We start from the raw sequence: 13639 nt of genomic DNA on the forward strand, positions 1-13639 counted from the left end.
AATTTTTTTCCCAAAAAATTTACAGTGTTTTTTTTACAGCATAATACTGTAAATGGAAAAGCCGCGTCTCAGTTTTTTACGGCCAAATTCTGGCAATTAACTGACAGGTTTTTTTTACCCACAAATTTACAGCATATTATACATTTTTTTACGTACACTTTAAAACAATTTAGATTTTACAGTAAAAAAACTGGCAGCTAAGTTGGCAAAATGGTTCCGTAAAATGTAGTGTTTTTTACAGAATATTACTGTAAATGGAAAAACGGCGTCACAGTTTTTACCGAAAAATTCTGGCAACTGAGCTGCCAGTTTTGACCGTAAAATCTACAGTTGTTGTATTTACAGTGTATTACTGTAAATAAAAATGGTACTACAGTTTTTTACGATTAAATTCTGGTGAACGTTTTTTTTTTGCTACAAATTTACGGTGTTTTTTGTAGCATATTACTGTAAATGGAAAAACGGCATCACAGTTTCTTACGGTCACATTCTGGCGATTAAGCTGACAGGTTTTTTTTTTACGACAAATTTACCGTGTTTTTTTACAGCATCTTACTGTAAATGGAAAAAAGACATCACAGTTTTTTACGGTGAAATTCTGGCGACTGAGCTGCCAATATTTCCCCCAACAAATTGACGGTGTTTTTTACAGCATATTACTGTAAATGGAAAAAAGACAATACAGTTTTTTATGTTGAAATTCTGGTGACTGAGCGGACAGGTTTCGTACGAACACATTTACAGTGGAGTTTTTTTTTATAGCATTTTATTGTAAATAGAAAAACGATATTACAGTTTTTTATAGTGAAATTCTGGCGACTGAGTTGCCAATTTTTTTTCCAAAAAATTTACAGTGTTTTTTTACAGCATAATACTGTAAATGGAAAAGCCGCATCACAGTTTTTTACGGCCAAATTCTGGCAATTAACTGACAGTTTTTTTTTACCCACAAATTTACAGCATATTATACATTTTTTTACGTACACTTTAAAACAATTTAGATTTTACAGTAAAAAAACTGGCAGCTAAGTTGGCAAAATGGTTCCGTAAAATGTAGTGTTTTTTACAGCATATTACTGTAAATGGAAAAACAGCGTCAGTTTTTACCGAAAAATTCTGGCAACTGAGCTGCCAGTTTTTACCGTAAAATCTACAGTTGTTGTTTTTACAGTGTATTACTGTAAATAAAAATAGTACTACAATTTTTACGATTAAATTCTGGTGACCGTTTTTTTTTTGCTACAAATTTACGGTGTTTTTTGTAGCATATTACTGTCTATGGAAAAACGGCATCACAGTTTCTTACGGTCACATTCTGGCGATTAAGCTGACAGGTTGTTTTTTTTACGACAAATTTACCGTGGTTTTTTACAGCATCTTACTGTAAACGGAAAAAAAGACATCACAGTTTTTACGAGAAATTCTGGCGACTGAGCTGCCAATTTTTTCCCCAACAAATTGCCGGTGTTTTTTACAGCATATTACTGTAAATGGAAAAAATACAATACAGTTTTTTATGTTGAAATTCTGGTGACTGAGCAGACAGGTTTCTTATGAATACATTTACAGTGGAGTTTCTTTTATAGCATTTTATTGTAAATGGAAAAACCATATTACTGTTTTTTATAGTGAAATTCTGGCGACTGAGCTGCCAATTTTTTCCCCGAAAAATTTACGGTGTTTTTTTACAGCATAATACTGTAAATGGAAAAGCTGCATCACAGTTTTTTACGGTCAAATTCTGGCGATTAACTGACAGGTTTTTTTTACCCACAAATTTACAGCATATTACTTACTTTAAATTTAATAGTCATAAGTCAAGCAAATATTTATTTAATTTTTTTAAACAAAAAAAAGAAGAGCGTAATAATATAATATGTGTTACATTATTGGATATTAAAGTTTAAAAAAAGATGTAACTGCATGCAGTACAACTGTTTTTTAGGGCAAAATGGAGATAGATAGAAAGATTAAGTACTTTATTGACACATTTATTTCCGAAATAAAATGATGTGGCGGACCAGATCTGGCCCGCGGCACCCGAGTTTGACATAATTTTTTTTTTGATTGATTGAAACTTTTATTAGTAGACTGCACAGTACAGTACATATTCCGTACAATTGACCACTAAATGGTAACACCCCAATAAGTTGTTCAACTTGTTTAAGTCCACGTTAATCAATTCATGGTAATGCCAAAGTTCAAGTTAAAGTACCAATGATTGTCACACATACACGAGGTGTGGCGAAATTATTCTCTGCATTTGACCCATCACTCTTGATCACCCCCTGGGAGGTGAGGGGAGCAGTGGGCAGCAGCGGTGGCCGCGCCCGGGGATCATTTTTGGTGTTTTAACCCCCAATTCCAACCCTTGATGCTGAGTGCCAAGCAGGGAGGTAACGGCTCCCGTTTTTATAGTCTTTGGTATGACTCGGCCGGGGTTTGAACTCACGACCTACCCATCTCAGGGCGGACACTCTAACCACTGGGCCACTGAGTAGGTTAATGGTGGTGTAGTAGTTGAGCGTCAAACATTTTGGAAATGCGGCACAGCATAACCCTAACATTATGTTACATATGACATGCTCTTCAACATCCACACCTTGCATCTTTTCACTAAATAACTACTGGGTATTAAACAATGTTTGTGGTTAAAAAGTGAAAGTGATGGTGTTGAAATGAGCTGGATTCAAAGAGTGCAGATGGAATAACGAGAGAGGAAACTGTCAGTGACACACACACACACACACACACACACACACACACACACACACACACACACGCACGCACACGCACACACGCTCACGCTCACGCTCACACTGACTTAATTTATGCGATGAGGGAAAATGGAGGCAGAGAAGCAAGGAGAAAAAAGCTGTCAGAATCTTTCGGACATTTTGTGCCGCAGACCCAGTTTGTGTGCTCATTAGTGCCACCAATAAAATATCACATGAACTAAAAATAAATATACAAAACCCAAAAGCAGTGAAGTTGTCACGTTGTGTAAATGGTCAATAAAAAGAGAATACAAAGATTTGAAAATCCTTTTCAACTTATATTCAATTGAATAGACTACAAAGACAAGATATTTAATGTTCTAACTGGAAAACGTTGTTATTTTTTGCAAATATTAGCTCATTTGGAATTTGATGCCTGCAACATGTTTCAAAAAAGCTGGCACAAGTGGCAAAAAAGAGTGAGAAAGTTGAAGAATGCTCATCAAAGGCTTATTTCGAACATCCCGCAGGTGAACAGGCAAATTGGGAACAGGTGGGTGCCATGATTGGGTATAAAAGCAGCTTCCGTGAAATGCTCAGTCGTTCACAAACAAGGACGGGGCGAAGGTCACCACTTTGTCAACAAATGCGTGACAACAATATTTTTTAACCAGCTACTGCAAGGAATTTAGGGATTTCCCCATCTACGCTCCGTAATATCATCAAAAGATTCAGAGAATCTGGAGAAACCACTGCACGTAAGCAGCTAAGCCCGTGACCTTTGATCCCTCAAGCAATACTGCATCCAAAAGTGACATCAGTGTGTAAAGGATATCACCACATGGGCTCAGGAACACTTTATAAAACCACTGTCAGTAACTACAGTTGGTCGCTACATCTGTAAGTGCAAGTTAAAACTCTACTATGCAAAGCCAAAGCCATTTATCAACAACACCCAGAAACGCCGCCAACTTCGCTGGGCCTGAGCTCACCTAAGAAGGACTCATGCAAAGTGGAAAAGTGTGCTGTGGTCTGACGAGTTCACATTTCAAATTGTTTTTGGAAACTGTGGACGTCGTGTCCCCCGTAACAAAGAGGAAAAGAACCATCCGGACTGTTCTAGGCGCAAAGTTCAAAAGCCAGCATGTGTGATGGTATGGGGGTGTATTAGTGCCCAAGACATGGGTAACTTACACATCTGTGAAGGCGCCATTAATGCTAAAAGGTACATACAGGTTTTGGACCAACATATGTTGCCATCCAAGCAACGTCTTTTACATGGACGCCCCTGCTTATTTCAGCAAGACAAACCCAAGCCACATTACAACAACAGCGTGGCTTCATCGTAAAAGAGTGTGGGTACTAGACTGGCCTGCCTGTAGTCCAGACCTGTCTCCCATCGAAAATGGGAATAATTCCACCTGAAAATCTTCAAAAATGTGTCTCCTCAGTTCCCAAATGTATACTGAGTGTTGTTAAAAGGAAAGGCCATGTAACACAGTGGTAAAAATGCCCCTGTGACAACTTTTTTTACAATATGTTGCTGCCATTGAATTCCAAGTTACTGATTATTTGCAAAATAAATATGTTTCTCAGTGTGGACATTAAGTATCTTGTCTTTGCAGTCTATTCAATTGAATATAAGTTGAAAAGGATTTGCAAATCATTGTATTCTCTTTTTATTTACCATTTACACAACATGCTAACTTCAGTGGTTTTGTGTGTGTGTGTGTATATATATATATATATATATATATATATATATATATATATATATATATATATATATATATATATATATATATATATATTAGGGCTGTCAATGTTAACGTGTTAACGCATGTGATCAATAAAAAAATGTATTGCGTTACCATAAATGAATGAAGATGAATCAGAGTGTATGTTTTGACCGGCGCCTGAAGGCAGCGAGCATTGCACAGGCAGCGTTCACGTCTCACGCCAGTGATAGTTAGAGCAATGTGCTCTGCGCCCACTTTCGTTTCAAAATAAACCTCGATGGAACTTTACATAAAACCGAGGTAATTAGTTAGTATTTCGCCAACAAATTTTCTCATCATCGGCGCACATGAAGTTTAAAATAGCATCTTAAAGCGAAACATGAACATAAGCATGAATGCTACTTCAATAGGGTTGCGAAAAGTCCCCCAAAAAAAACAACAACATTAGTACGTGTTCTGTCATGATTCGTGGCCGGATCATGTTTTGTTTAGTTATGTTCTGTTAGTTTTGGACTCCCTTAGTTCCCGTTTTGTGCACTTCTGGGTTGGTTTTGGTTACTATGGGGATTAATTGGGTTCACCTGCGTCTGGTTAGTGGTCGGCACGCTCACCTGCAGTCGACCACTAATCAGAGAGCTATTTTTATTCACCTCTCTCGCCACACTCGGGCTGGCTGCCACCCCGAACCCCGCCCACCTCAACCCCCCCATGCACTTTCTCTTGCTATTTCAAGGCTTGAATGTTAGATTCATTCATTATTTTATTTTCAAATTTGTTATTAGCCTGTGGAAAAAGTTTATTTTGATATTTACCTCAGAAGGCTGCAAATAGAAAAGAGGCATTCAATTGTTATTTAAATTTTATTTGATATGCCATTGATATTTTTTAATTATTATTAGGGATGTCCGATAATGGCTTTTTGCCGATATCTGATATTCCGATATTGTCCAACTCTTTAATTACTGATACCGATATCAACCGATACCGATATCAACCGATATATGCAGTCGTGGAATTAACACATTATTATGCCTAATTTGGACAACCAGGTATGGTGAAGATAAGGTACTTTTTAAAAAAAATTGTAAAATAAGATAAATAAATTAAAAACATTTTCTTGAATAAAAAAGAAAGTACAACAATATAAAAACAGTTACATAGAAACTAGTAATGAATGAAAATTAGTAAAATTAACTGTTAAAGGTTAGTACTATTAGTGGAGCAGCAGCACACACAATCATGTGTGCTTACGGACTGTATCCCTTGCAGACTGTATTGATATATATTGATATATAATGAAGGAAGCAGAATATTAATAACAGAAAGAAACAACCCTTTTGTGTGAATGAGTGTAAATGGGGGAGGGAGGTTTTTTGGGTTGGTGTACTAATTGTAAGTGTATCTTGTGTTTTTTATGTTGATTTAATAAAAATTAAAAAAAATTTTTTTAAAAAACGATACCGATAATAAAAAAAAACGATACCGATAATTTCCGATATTACATTTTAACGCATATATCGGCCGATAATATCGGCAGGCCGATATTATCGGACATCTGTAATTATTATTATTATTATTATTTGAAACTCGATTTTGCATGTCACTATAAAGTTATATAAGCCTTGCTTGTTCAATATTTAATGCAAAACTTGTTTGGGTCCCTATTAGTCAGTGTGTGAATGTGTGAATGTGTGTGTGTGAATGGGTGAATGTGGAAATAGTGTCAAAGCGCTTTGAGTTCCTTAAAAAGGTAGAAAAGCGCTATACAACTACAACCCATTTACCATTAAAAGGTTAATTTGTTCAACCTTGGCCCGCGGCTTTGTTCAGTTTGAAATTTTGGCCCACTCTGTATTTGAGTCCTGATGGCTTCATCTGGCCAGGATCTTCAGCTCTCGCTGGATCGCTTCGCAGCTGAGTGTGAAGCGACTGGGATGAGAATCAGCACCTCCAAGTCCGAGTCCATGGTTCTCACCCGGAAAAGGGTGGAGTGCCATCTCCGGGTTGCGGAGGAGACCCTGCCCCAAGTGGAGGAGTTCAAGTACTTCGGAGTCTTGTTCATGAGTGAGGGAAGAGTGGATCGTGAGATCGACAGGCGGATCGGTGTGGCATCTTCAGTAATGCGGACGCTGTATCGATCCGTTGTGGTGAAGAAGGAGCTGAGCCGGAAGGCAAAGCTCTCAATTTACCGGTCGATCTACGTTCCCATCCTCACCTATGGTCATGAGCTTTGGGTTATGACCGAAAGGACAAGATCACGGGTACAAGCGGCCCAAATTAGTTTCCTCCGCAGGGTGGTGGGGCTCTCCCTTAGAGATAGGGTGAGAAGCTCTGTCATCCGGGAGGAGCTCAAAGTAAAGCCGCTGCTCCTCCACATGGAGAGGAGCCAGATGAGGTGGTTCGGGTATCTGGTCAGGATGCCACCCGAACGCCTCCCTAGGGAGGTGTTTAGGGCACGTCCGACCGGTAGGAGGCCACGGGGAAGACCCAGGACACGTTGGGAAGACTATGTCTCCCGGCTGGCCTGGGAACGCCTCGGGATCCCCCGGGAAGAGCTGGACGAAGTGGCTGGGGAGAGGGAAGTCTGGGCTTCCCTGCTTAGGCTGCTGCCCCCGCGACCCGACCTCGTATAAGCGGAAGAAGATGGATGGATGGATGGATGGATGGATGTATTTGAGTTTGACACCCCTGCTCTAGTGGGACAGGTGAAAGTTAAATCAGAGAAAGTGCAGTTGTTTATAAATTATTTATTGTTTCTCTGCGGCCCGATAGCAAATGCGTCACGGACCGGTACCGGTCTCTGGACCGGTGGTTGGGGACTACTGCTTTTCAGCATGTAAATTGAAAAAAACTACCATTTTTTTGCGTTACAATTAGAGATGTCCGATAATATCGGCCGATATATGCGTTAAAATGTAATATCGGAAATTATCGGTATCGGTTTTTTTATTATCGGTATCGTTGTTTTTTAAAAATTAAATCAACATAAAAAACACAAGATACACTTACAATTAGTGCACCAACCCAAAAAACCTCCCTCCCCCATTTACACTCATTCACACAAAAGGGTTGTTTCTTTCTGTTATTAATATTCTGCTTCCTACATTATATATCAATATATATCAATACAGTCTGCAAGGGATACAGTCCGTAAGCACACATGATTGTGCGTGCCGCTGCTCCACTAATAGTACTAAACTTTAACAGTTAATTTTACTCATTTTCATTCATTACTAGTTTCTATGTAACTGTTTTTATATTGTTTTACTTTCTTTTTTATTCAAGAAAATGTTTTTAATTTATTTATCTTATTTTACTAATTTTTTTAAAAAGTACCTTATCTTCACCATACCTGGTTGTCCAAATGAGGCATAATAATGTGTTAATTCCACGACTGCATATATCGGTTGATATCGGTATCGGTAATTAAAGAGTTGGACAATATCGGAATATCGGATATCGGCAAAAAGCCATTATCGGACATCCCTAGTTACAATACTAGCGCATGGTCAGGATTGTACCACCTCTGCCTCAATTTGAGCCAGGAAAAACCCTGGGTGTCAACATTGTTGTGAGACATTATTATTGCATTCAACATCTGTTTCTTTGATCAGCAGCTGTCAATCATCAGCTGACAAAACAGATGTCTGTTTATCGACTGCGCTCTCGTTCTCTCTCTCTGCCTCCGCAAAGCGCCTCCCGACTCAAATTGATTTACGTGTACCTCCTGGGAGGGCTGCGGCGTGGGCGTGTATGCGCGCTCTGTGCATGTCGATGCGTCCGTTTGTCTGGAGTGGGAAAGCCCACGGTCTCCTTCATCATCCGCTCACGAAATAAAAATGTGCTGCAGAGGAAGTCGTCTGCCAAAAAGGTGCTAACCTGGAGGCTGGACGACTGCGGAGGTGGGATGCACATACGTGCGTGTGTGTGTGTGAGGAGTGTGGTCTACATGGGGCAAGGGGCCGTGATTACCTGGCGTCCGCCTCGCTGTAGTACTCTCTGGCTACAATGTCCTCAAAGAGCTCACCTCCCGTCACCCTGGGGGAAAAAGACGAGGGTCACATCTGCAACACGTTTGCATTTTTACACAAACACACGGGAGGGGGATGTCCTCATTAGAGGGGGGGGAAACCCCCGGCCGCAGGATTCACTCTGGCTGGGTTGCCATGGAGACTGACTCCTGTGCGGGGGAGTGTGCGCTAAAGCGGGCGCTGCGAGGAGGGAGGTGTCGGGGCGGGGGTGGGGGTGTTATGTAAGGGGGTGTGGGGCAGGCAGCAGATAAACGAAGGCAAGAGGAGGAATGTGTGACAGAGGAAAAAAGAAAATAGGGACGAGGAAAGAAGACACTCACAGGTCAAAGAGAAGGTAGTGGAAGCCCTCCTCAGAGATGCTGTCATGGAGACGAACTAGAGGGGACATGTTCTTTTTAGGAGCATTTCACACCACCCTCCTTCTCTCACTGCTTTATATTAGCATATTTTTGGGACCGTATCGACGGGTCTATTCAAGTCTATTTTCTTACAAAAGGGGCACCGGATCATAAGGCGCACTGTGGGGTCCTTATACACACATTATAATAATACCGTATGTTGAAGCGCAGTACGTCTGACTACTGTAGCCGTAATGCTTTATCTTTCATTAAGCAGTGCGGCTTTGAATCTCACCAAAGTCGTACTTGAACATTTTGACAGATTTCTGAGCGCTGCGTGCAATGTTCTATATTCTCAAAGAAACATCACAGTTTTGGTTTTGCTTGCTTGCGAGTAGAGATGTCTGATAATATCGGACTGCCGATATTATCGGCCGATAAATGCTTTAAAATGTAACATCGGAAATTATCGGTATCGGTTTCAAAAAGTACAATTTATGACTTTTTAGAACGCCGCCGTGTACACGGACGTAGGGAGAAGTGCAGAGCGCCAAAAAACCTTAAAGGCACTGCCTTTGCGTGCGGGCCCAATCACATAATATCTACGGCTTTTCACACACAAGTGAATGCAAGGCATACTTGGTCAACGGCCATACAGGTAACACTGAGGGTAGCCGTATAAACAACTTTAACACTGTTACAAATATGCGCCACACTGTGAACCCACACCAAACAAGAATGGCAAACACATTTCGGGAGAACATCCGCACCGTAACACAACAGAACAAATACCCAGAACCCCTTGCAGCACTAACTCTTCCGGGACGCTACAATATACCCCCCCCCCCCACACATCAACCCTGCCCACCTCAACCTCCTCATGCTCTCCCTGAGAGAGCATGTCCCAAATTCCAAGCTGCTGTTTTGAGGCATGTTCAAAAAAATAATGCACTTTGTGACTTCAATTATAAATATGGCAGTGCCATGTTGGCATTTTTTTCCATAACTTGAATTGATTTATTTTGGAAAACCTTGTTACATTGTTTCATGCATCCAGCGAGGCATCACAACAAAATTAGGCATAATAATGTGTTAATTCCACCACTGTATACTGTCTATCGGTATCGGTTATTAAGAGTTGGACATAATCGGAATATCAGATATCGGCAAAAAAGCCATTATCGGACAGCTCTACTTGCGAGTACTTGCGAGCGTCATTTATTGAACAGGCGTTAACCCGCAGCCGAACGCATATCTCTGTGTGACTGCCATCTACTGTTCACACTTATTACACCATGTACTAAATACAATTGCTTCGAGGTCAGTAAGCACAACCAAGGTTATTACACGCATTAGGCGCAACGGATTATAAGGCGCACTGTCGATTTTTGAGGACATGTATGGACTCTAAGTGCACCTTATAGTCCAATAAATAGGCCCTTGTTCAGCTCTGCATCATTCCTGCTCACCCATGAAGCAGGTGGTCTGCACGCACTCTAGAGAACCTCAACAAGAACAAGGCGAAGACTCTCACCAATGTTGGAGTGTTTGAGCAGCCTGCAGATCCTGGCCTCTCTCTCCAGCTTCTGATGGTCTGCACGAGAGAACATCACACGTGGTCACTTTGCATGCTGGAGGAGACCACACATTTGGGCAAAGGAACCAAGAGAGAAACACAGAGTAGAGGACGGGAGAAAAGAGGAAAGGCTAGGAGGCAAAAGAGGAGACTGATTGACGTCACTGAAGTGCTGACATGGCATAAAATAAATAACTGCTGACCTTTGAACTCGACAAGAGTGTGTGTGTGTGTGTGTGTGTGAGAGAGCAAAATCTGAGCTGTCGATCAACCTTTGCTGCGGCTCTCCAGTATTAGCAATATTAATATACATATTAATTTAAAAACACACCACCTGCACACTGACGTGACCTAAATGAGGGAAGGAGACAAGGTGAGGAAGGCGACACGAGAGGGAGCAAAGAGAGGAAAGGAGGAGGCAGAAAGAATATCTGCTAGTAACATCCGTCAGAATTAAAAAAGGCGTTCAAATATACATCACTGTAGGGCCTCACCTCTGGCAGACAGCTTCTTGGTGTTGATGATTTTGGCGGCGTACTCTTGGCCCGTGCACACTTTGACACAGCGGCGTACCACAGAAAATGCTCCTCTGAGGAACAAGCCAAGAAGACAGGTCAGCTTGCTCAGCATGTCGGGCGCGTGGCGGACACAAGGGTTGTTCTCTAGGACTTTCAACGCTACAGACGTGGGGAAAAGAACATTTCCTGGAAGATCATTTTGTCGTCGTTACGCAACGGAAGCCTCTCGCGAGTCCTTGAACGCATCTTGTGGGTTCACTGAGGAGGGTGTACTGGACCGAAATGTGTGGATCTCAAAGACGACTACATAACTTCTAATTAACAGCGAACCTTTTTCCTTGACCTCGATAGCAGCTACTAAAACAACACGTTGGGTCTTTCCAGCAGACAAAAATTGTCATTTGACAACATTTAAAGGGACTGTTTACAACCTTTACCAGCCTAAAAGTGTCTGCAATCTTCCAGCTTTTAGCACGTAATGACGTCAACAACGCCCTTACGTAAGCACTCATTCGTTTTGTGGGTGGTCAGCTAATGAAAGCGATTTGTTTATCTATTAACGTTAGCTAACCTATCAATGAGTGTATATTCTCTACTGTAACAAAAAGAGGACTGCAAATTGTTACTTGCTGCTCTTGGACTGCGTCCTATGTGTGTACGAGTAACACATTCCTAATTATTCAATATAATTAGTAATTGTGACACATTTAGACCCTTTAAACATGTGTTCTGTTGAACCACTCATGGTGACATAAGCTAGCTCGCTAGTGTTTTGGAGTATAAACAAATATAACTTTAAACAAGTAATCAACAGCCCCTTTAATTGAATGATATTGTCCAACACCAGTGGCATGCACTACATCTCCCAGAATGCACTGCAATGTCTCGAACAGTAGTTTCCCGCTCCTCTGTTGGTAGACTCTTCGCGGTCAATTAACCCATTTAAAGCCACATTTAAGTGGAAAGTTTGTAACAAATAAACAGCTGTATTTAATTAAGAATCAAATAAAATATTACCATGTATTAGTGGTGTAAAATGTGTCGGCCATACACGAACTCTGACTCGCCCCAAGTTGTTAGCTATGCCGCTGACGACCCGTATGTACGCCAAACAGGAAATAAGGTTGCCTTGAAGGGACAAAATACATCCAGCAAAAACTACAAATATAACTTTAAACAAGTTACCAACAGCCCTTTTAGTTGAATAATATTGTCCAACACCAGCAGTGATGCACTACATCTCCCAGAATGCACTGCAATGTCTCAAACAGTAGTTTCCCGCTCCTCTGTTGGCAGACTCTTCGCGGTCAATGAACCCGTTTAAAGCCACATTTAAGTGGTAAGTTTATAACAAATAAACAGCGGTATATAATTAAGATTCAAATCAAATATGACCATGTATTAGTGGTGGAAAATGCGTCGGCCATATACAAACTGACTCGCTCAAATGTGTGAGCTTCGCCGCTGAATACCCGTATGTACGCCAAACAGGAAATAAGGTTGCCTTGAAGGGACAAAATACAGCCAACAAAAACCTCCAAAGTAAAAGCAAATTTCTTATAAATTACACAGCGCTAACAATTCAGTGACTAAAGGCTGTACGACAATGTGACAACAGTAAGTAAAATGATACGGTCTAACGTCAGCCGTGATGCACTACATCTCCCAGAATGCACTGCGATGTGCCAAAACAGTAGTTTCCCGCTCTTCTGTTGGCAGACTCTTCGTAGTCAATGAACCCATTAATAGCCACAATTAAGTGGTAAGTTTGTAAAAACTAAATCAACAGCGGTATATAATTAAGATTCAAATCAAATATTACCAAGTATTAATGGTGTAAAATGCGTCGGCCATACACAAACTCGGACTCGCTCCAAATGCAAGCTTCGCCGCTGAAGACCCGTATGTACGCCAAACAGGAAATAAGGTTGCCTTGAAGGGACAAAATACAGCCAACTAAAAACTCCAAAGTAAACGCTAATTTGTTATAAATCACACAGCGCTAACATTTCAGTGGCTAAAGGCTGCACGACAATGTGACAACAACCGTGAGGTACAAAGTGCTTCACATTTAATGGTTTAACGTTGTGAGCACCCCTAAAGTTGTCATCCCGTCTGAGAGCCACAAGTCGCAGTGACGTCACAACAAGCCGGCTGACATGTTCACACTCACACGGCGCGAGAGCGTGCAGTGGGGCTGTGGACAGAAAAGAATGTTCCTGTGAGGCCAACATGCCCACGCACAACCTGACGTCTACTAATTGGCGCCAATCTCCTCCATCATCATCATCACTGCAGCACCAAGTCGGTCACTTCCACACACGTCAATCAAACAATCAACAGAAGATCAAAGACTTACTTGCCGAGCTCCTCGTACAGCTGGTACTCGTCCGTGAAGCGCGTGCACGTGGTGGTCGCCATGATGCCGGTCTGCTGGCTGGTACCGAGTCCGAATGAGCGCCGTCGGAGCGGACCGGAGAAGACTTGAGGACGAGACTCCGCCCACCCCAGACACACGCGCGCGCGCGCGCCCGCGTCCGCTCGGCGGTCTACCCCACTCCCATCATCATCATCATCATTTCAAAATGTGAATGTAAGCATTTTCCTTGCACTGCAGCAACTTCAAAAGACCACCACTTTTAACGCATGCGCATGCGCAAGAACAAGTTCTCCCCTCACCTGTAATCATGACATCATTTCGTCAAGCATGCGTCCTATAC

The 13639-nt window shown here is 41.6% G+C and overlaps 1 protein-coding gene across 13 annotated transcripts in view; it reads right to left on the reverse strand.

Moving 5' to 3' along the window:
* The window catches only part of LOC133638322 (calcium/calmodulin-dependent protein kinase type II subunit beta), a 67898-nt gene extending 54473 nt beyond the window's left edge, over positions 1-13425 (reverse strand). For 11 of the 13 annotated variants that reach the window (XM_062030821.1, XM_062030833.1, XM_062030832.1 and 8 more), the window contains exons 1-5: positions 13279-13425; positions 10896-10990; positions 10360-10419; positions 8808-8862; positions 8429-8494 (exon numbers count right to left, since the gene is read on the reverse strand). In XM_062030821.1, the coding sequence (XP_061886805.1) occupies positions 8429-8494; positions 8808-8862; positions 10360-10419; positions 10896-10990; positions 13279-13340 (338 nt within the window). In that variant the 5' untranslated portion in view covers positions 13341-13425. Of the gene's footprint in view, positions 1-8428; positions 8495-8807; positions 8863-10359; positions 10420-10895; positions 10991-11936; positions 12418-13278 lie in introns of those variants that run through there. The other 2 variants (XM_062030829.1, XM_062030827.1) reach the window with 2 other exon arrangements.
* Between the last annotated feature and the right edge of the window lie 214 nt (positions 13426-13639).

Source organism: Entelurus aequoreus, linkage group LG21 (assembly GCF_033978785.1).
Source record: "Entelurus aequoreus isolate RoL-2023_Sb linkage group LG21, RoL_Eaeq_v1.1, whole genome shotgun sequence".
NCBI classification, from domain to species: domain Eukaryota; kingdom Metazoa; phylum Chordata; class Actinopteri; order Syngnathiformes; family Syngnathidae; genus Entelurus; species Entelurus aequoreus.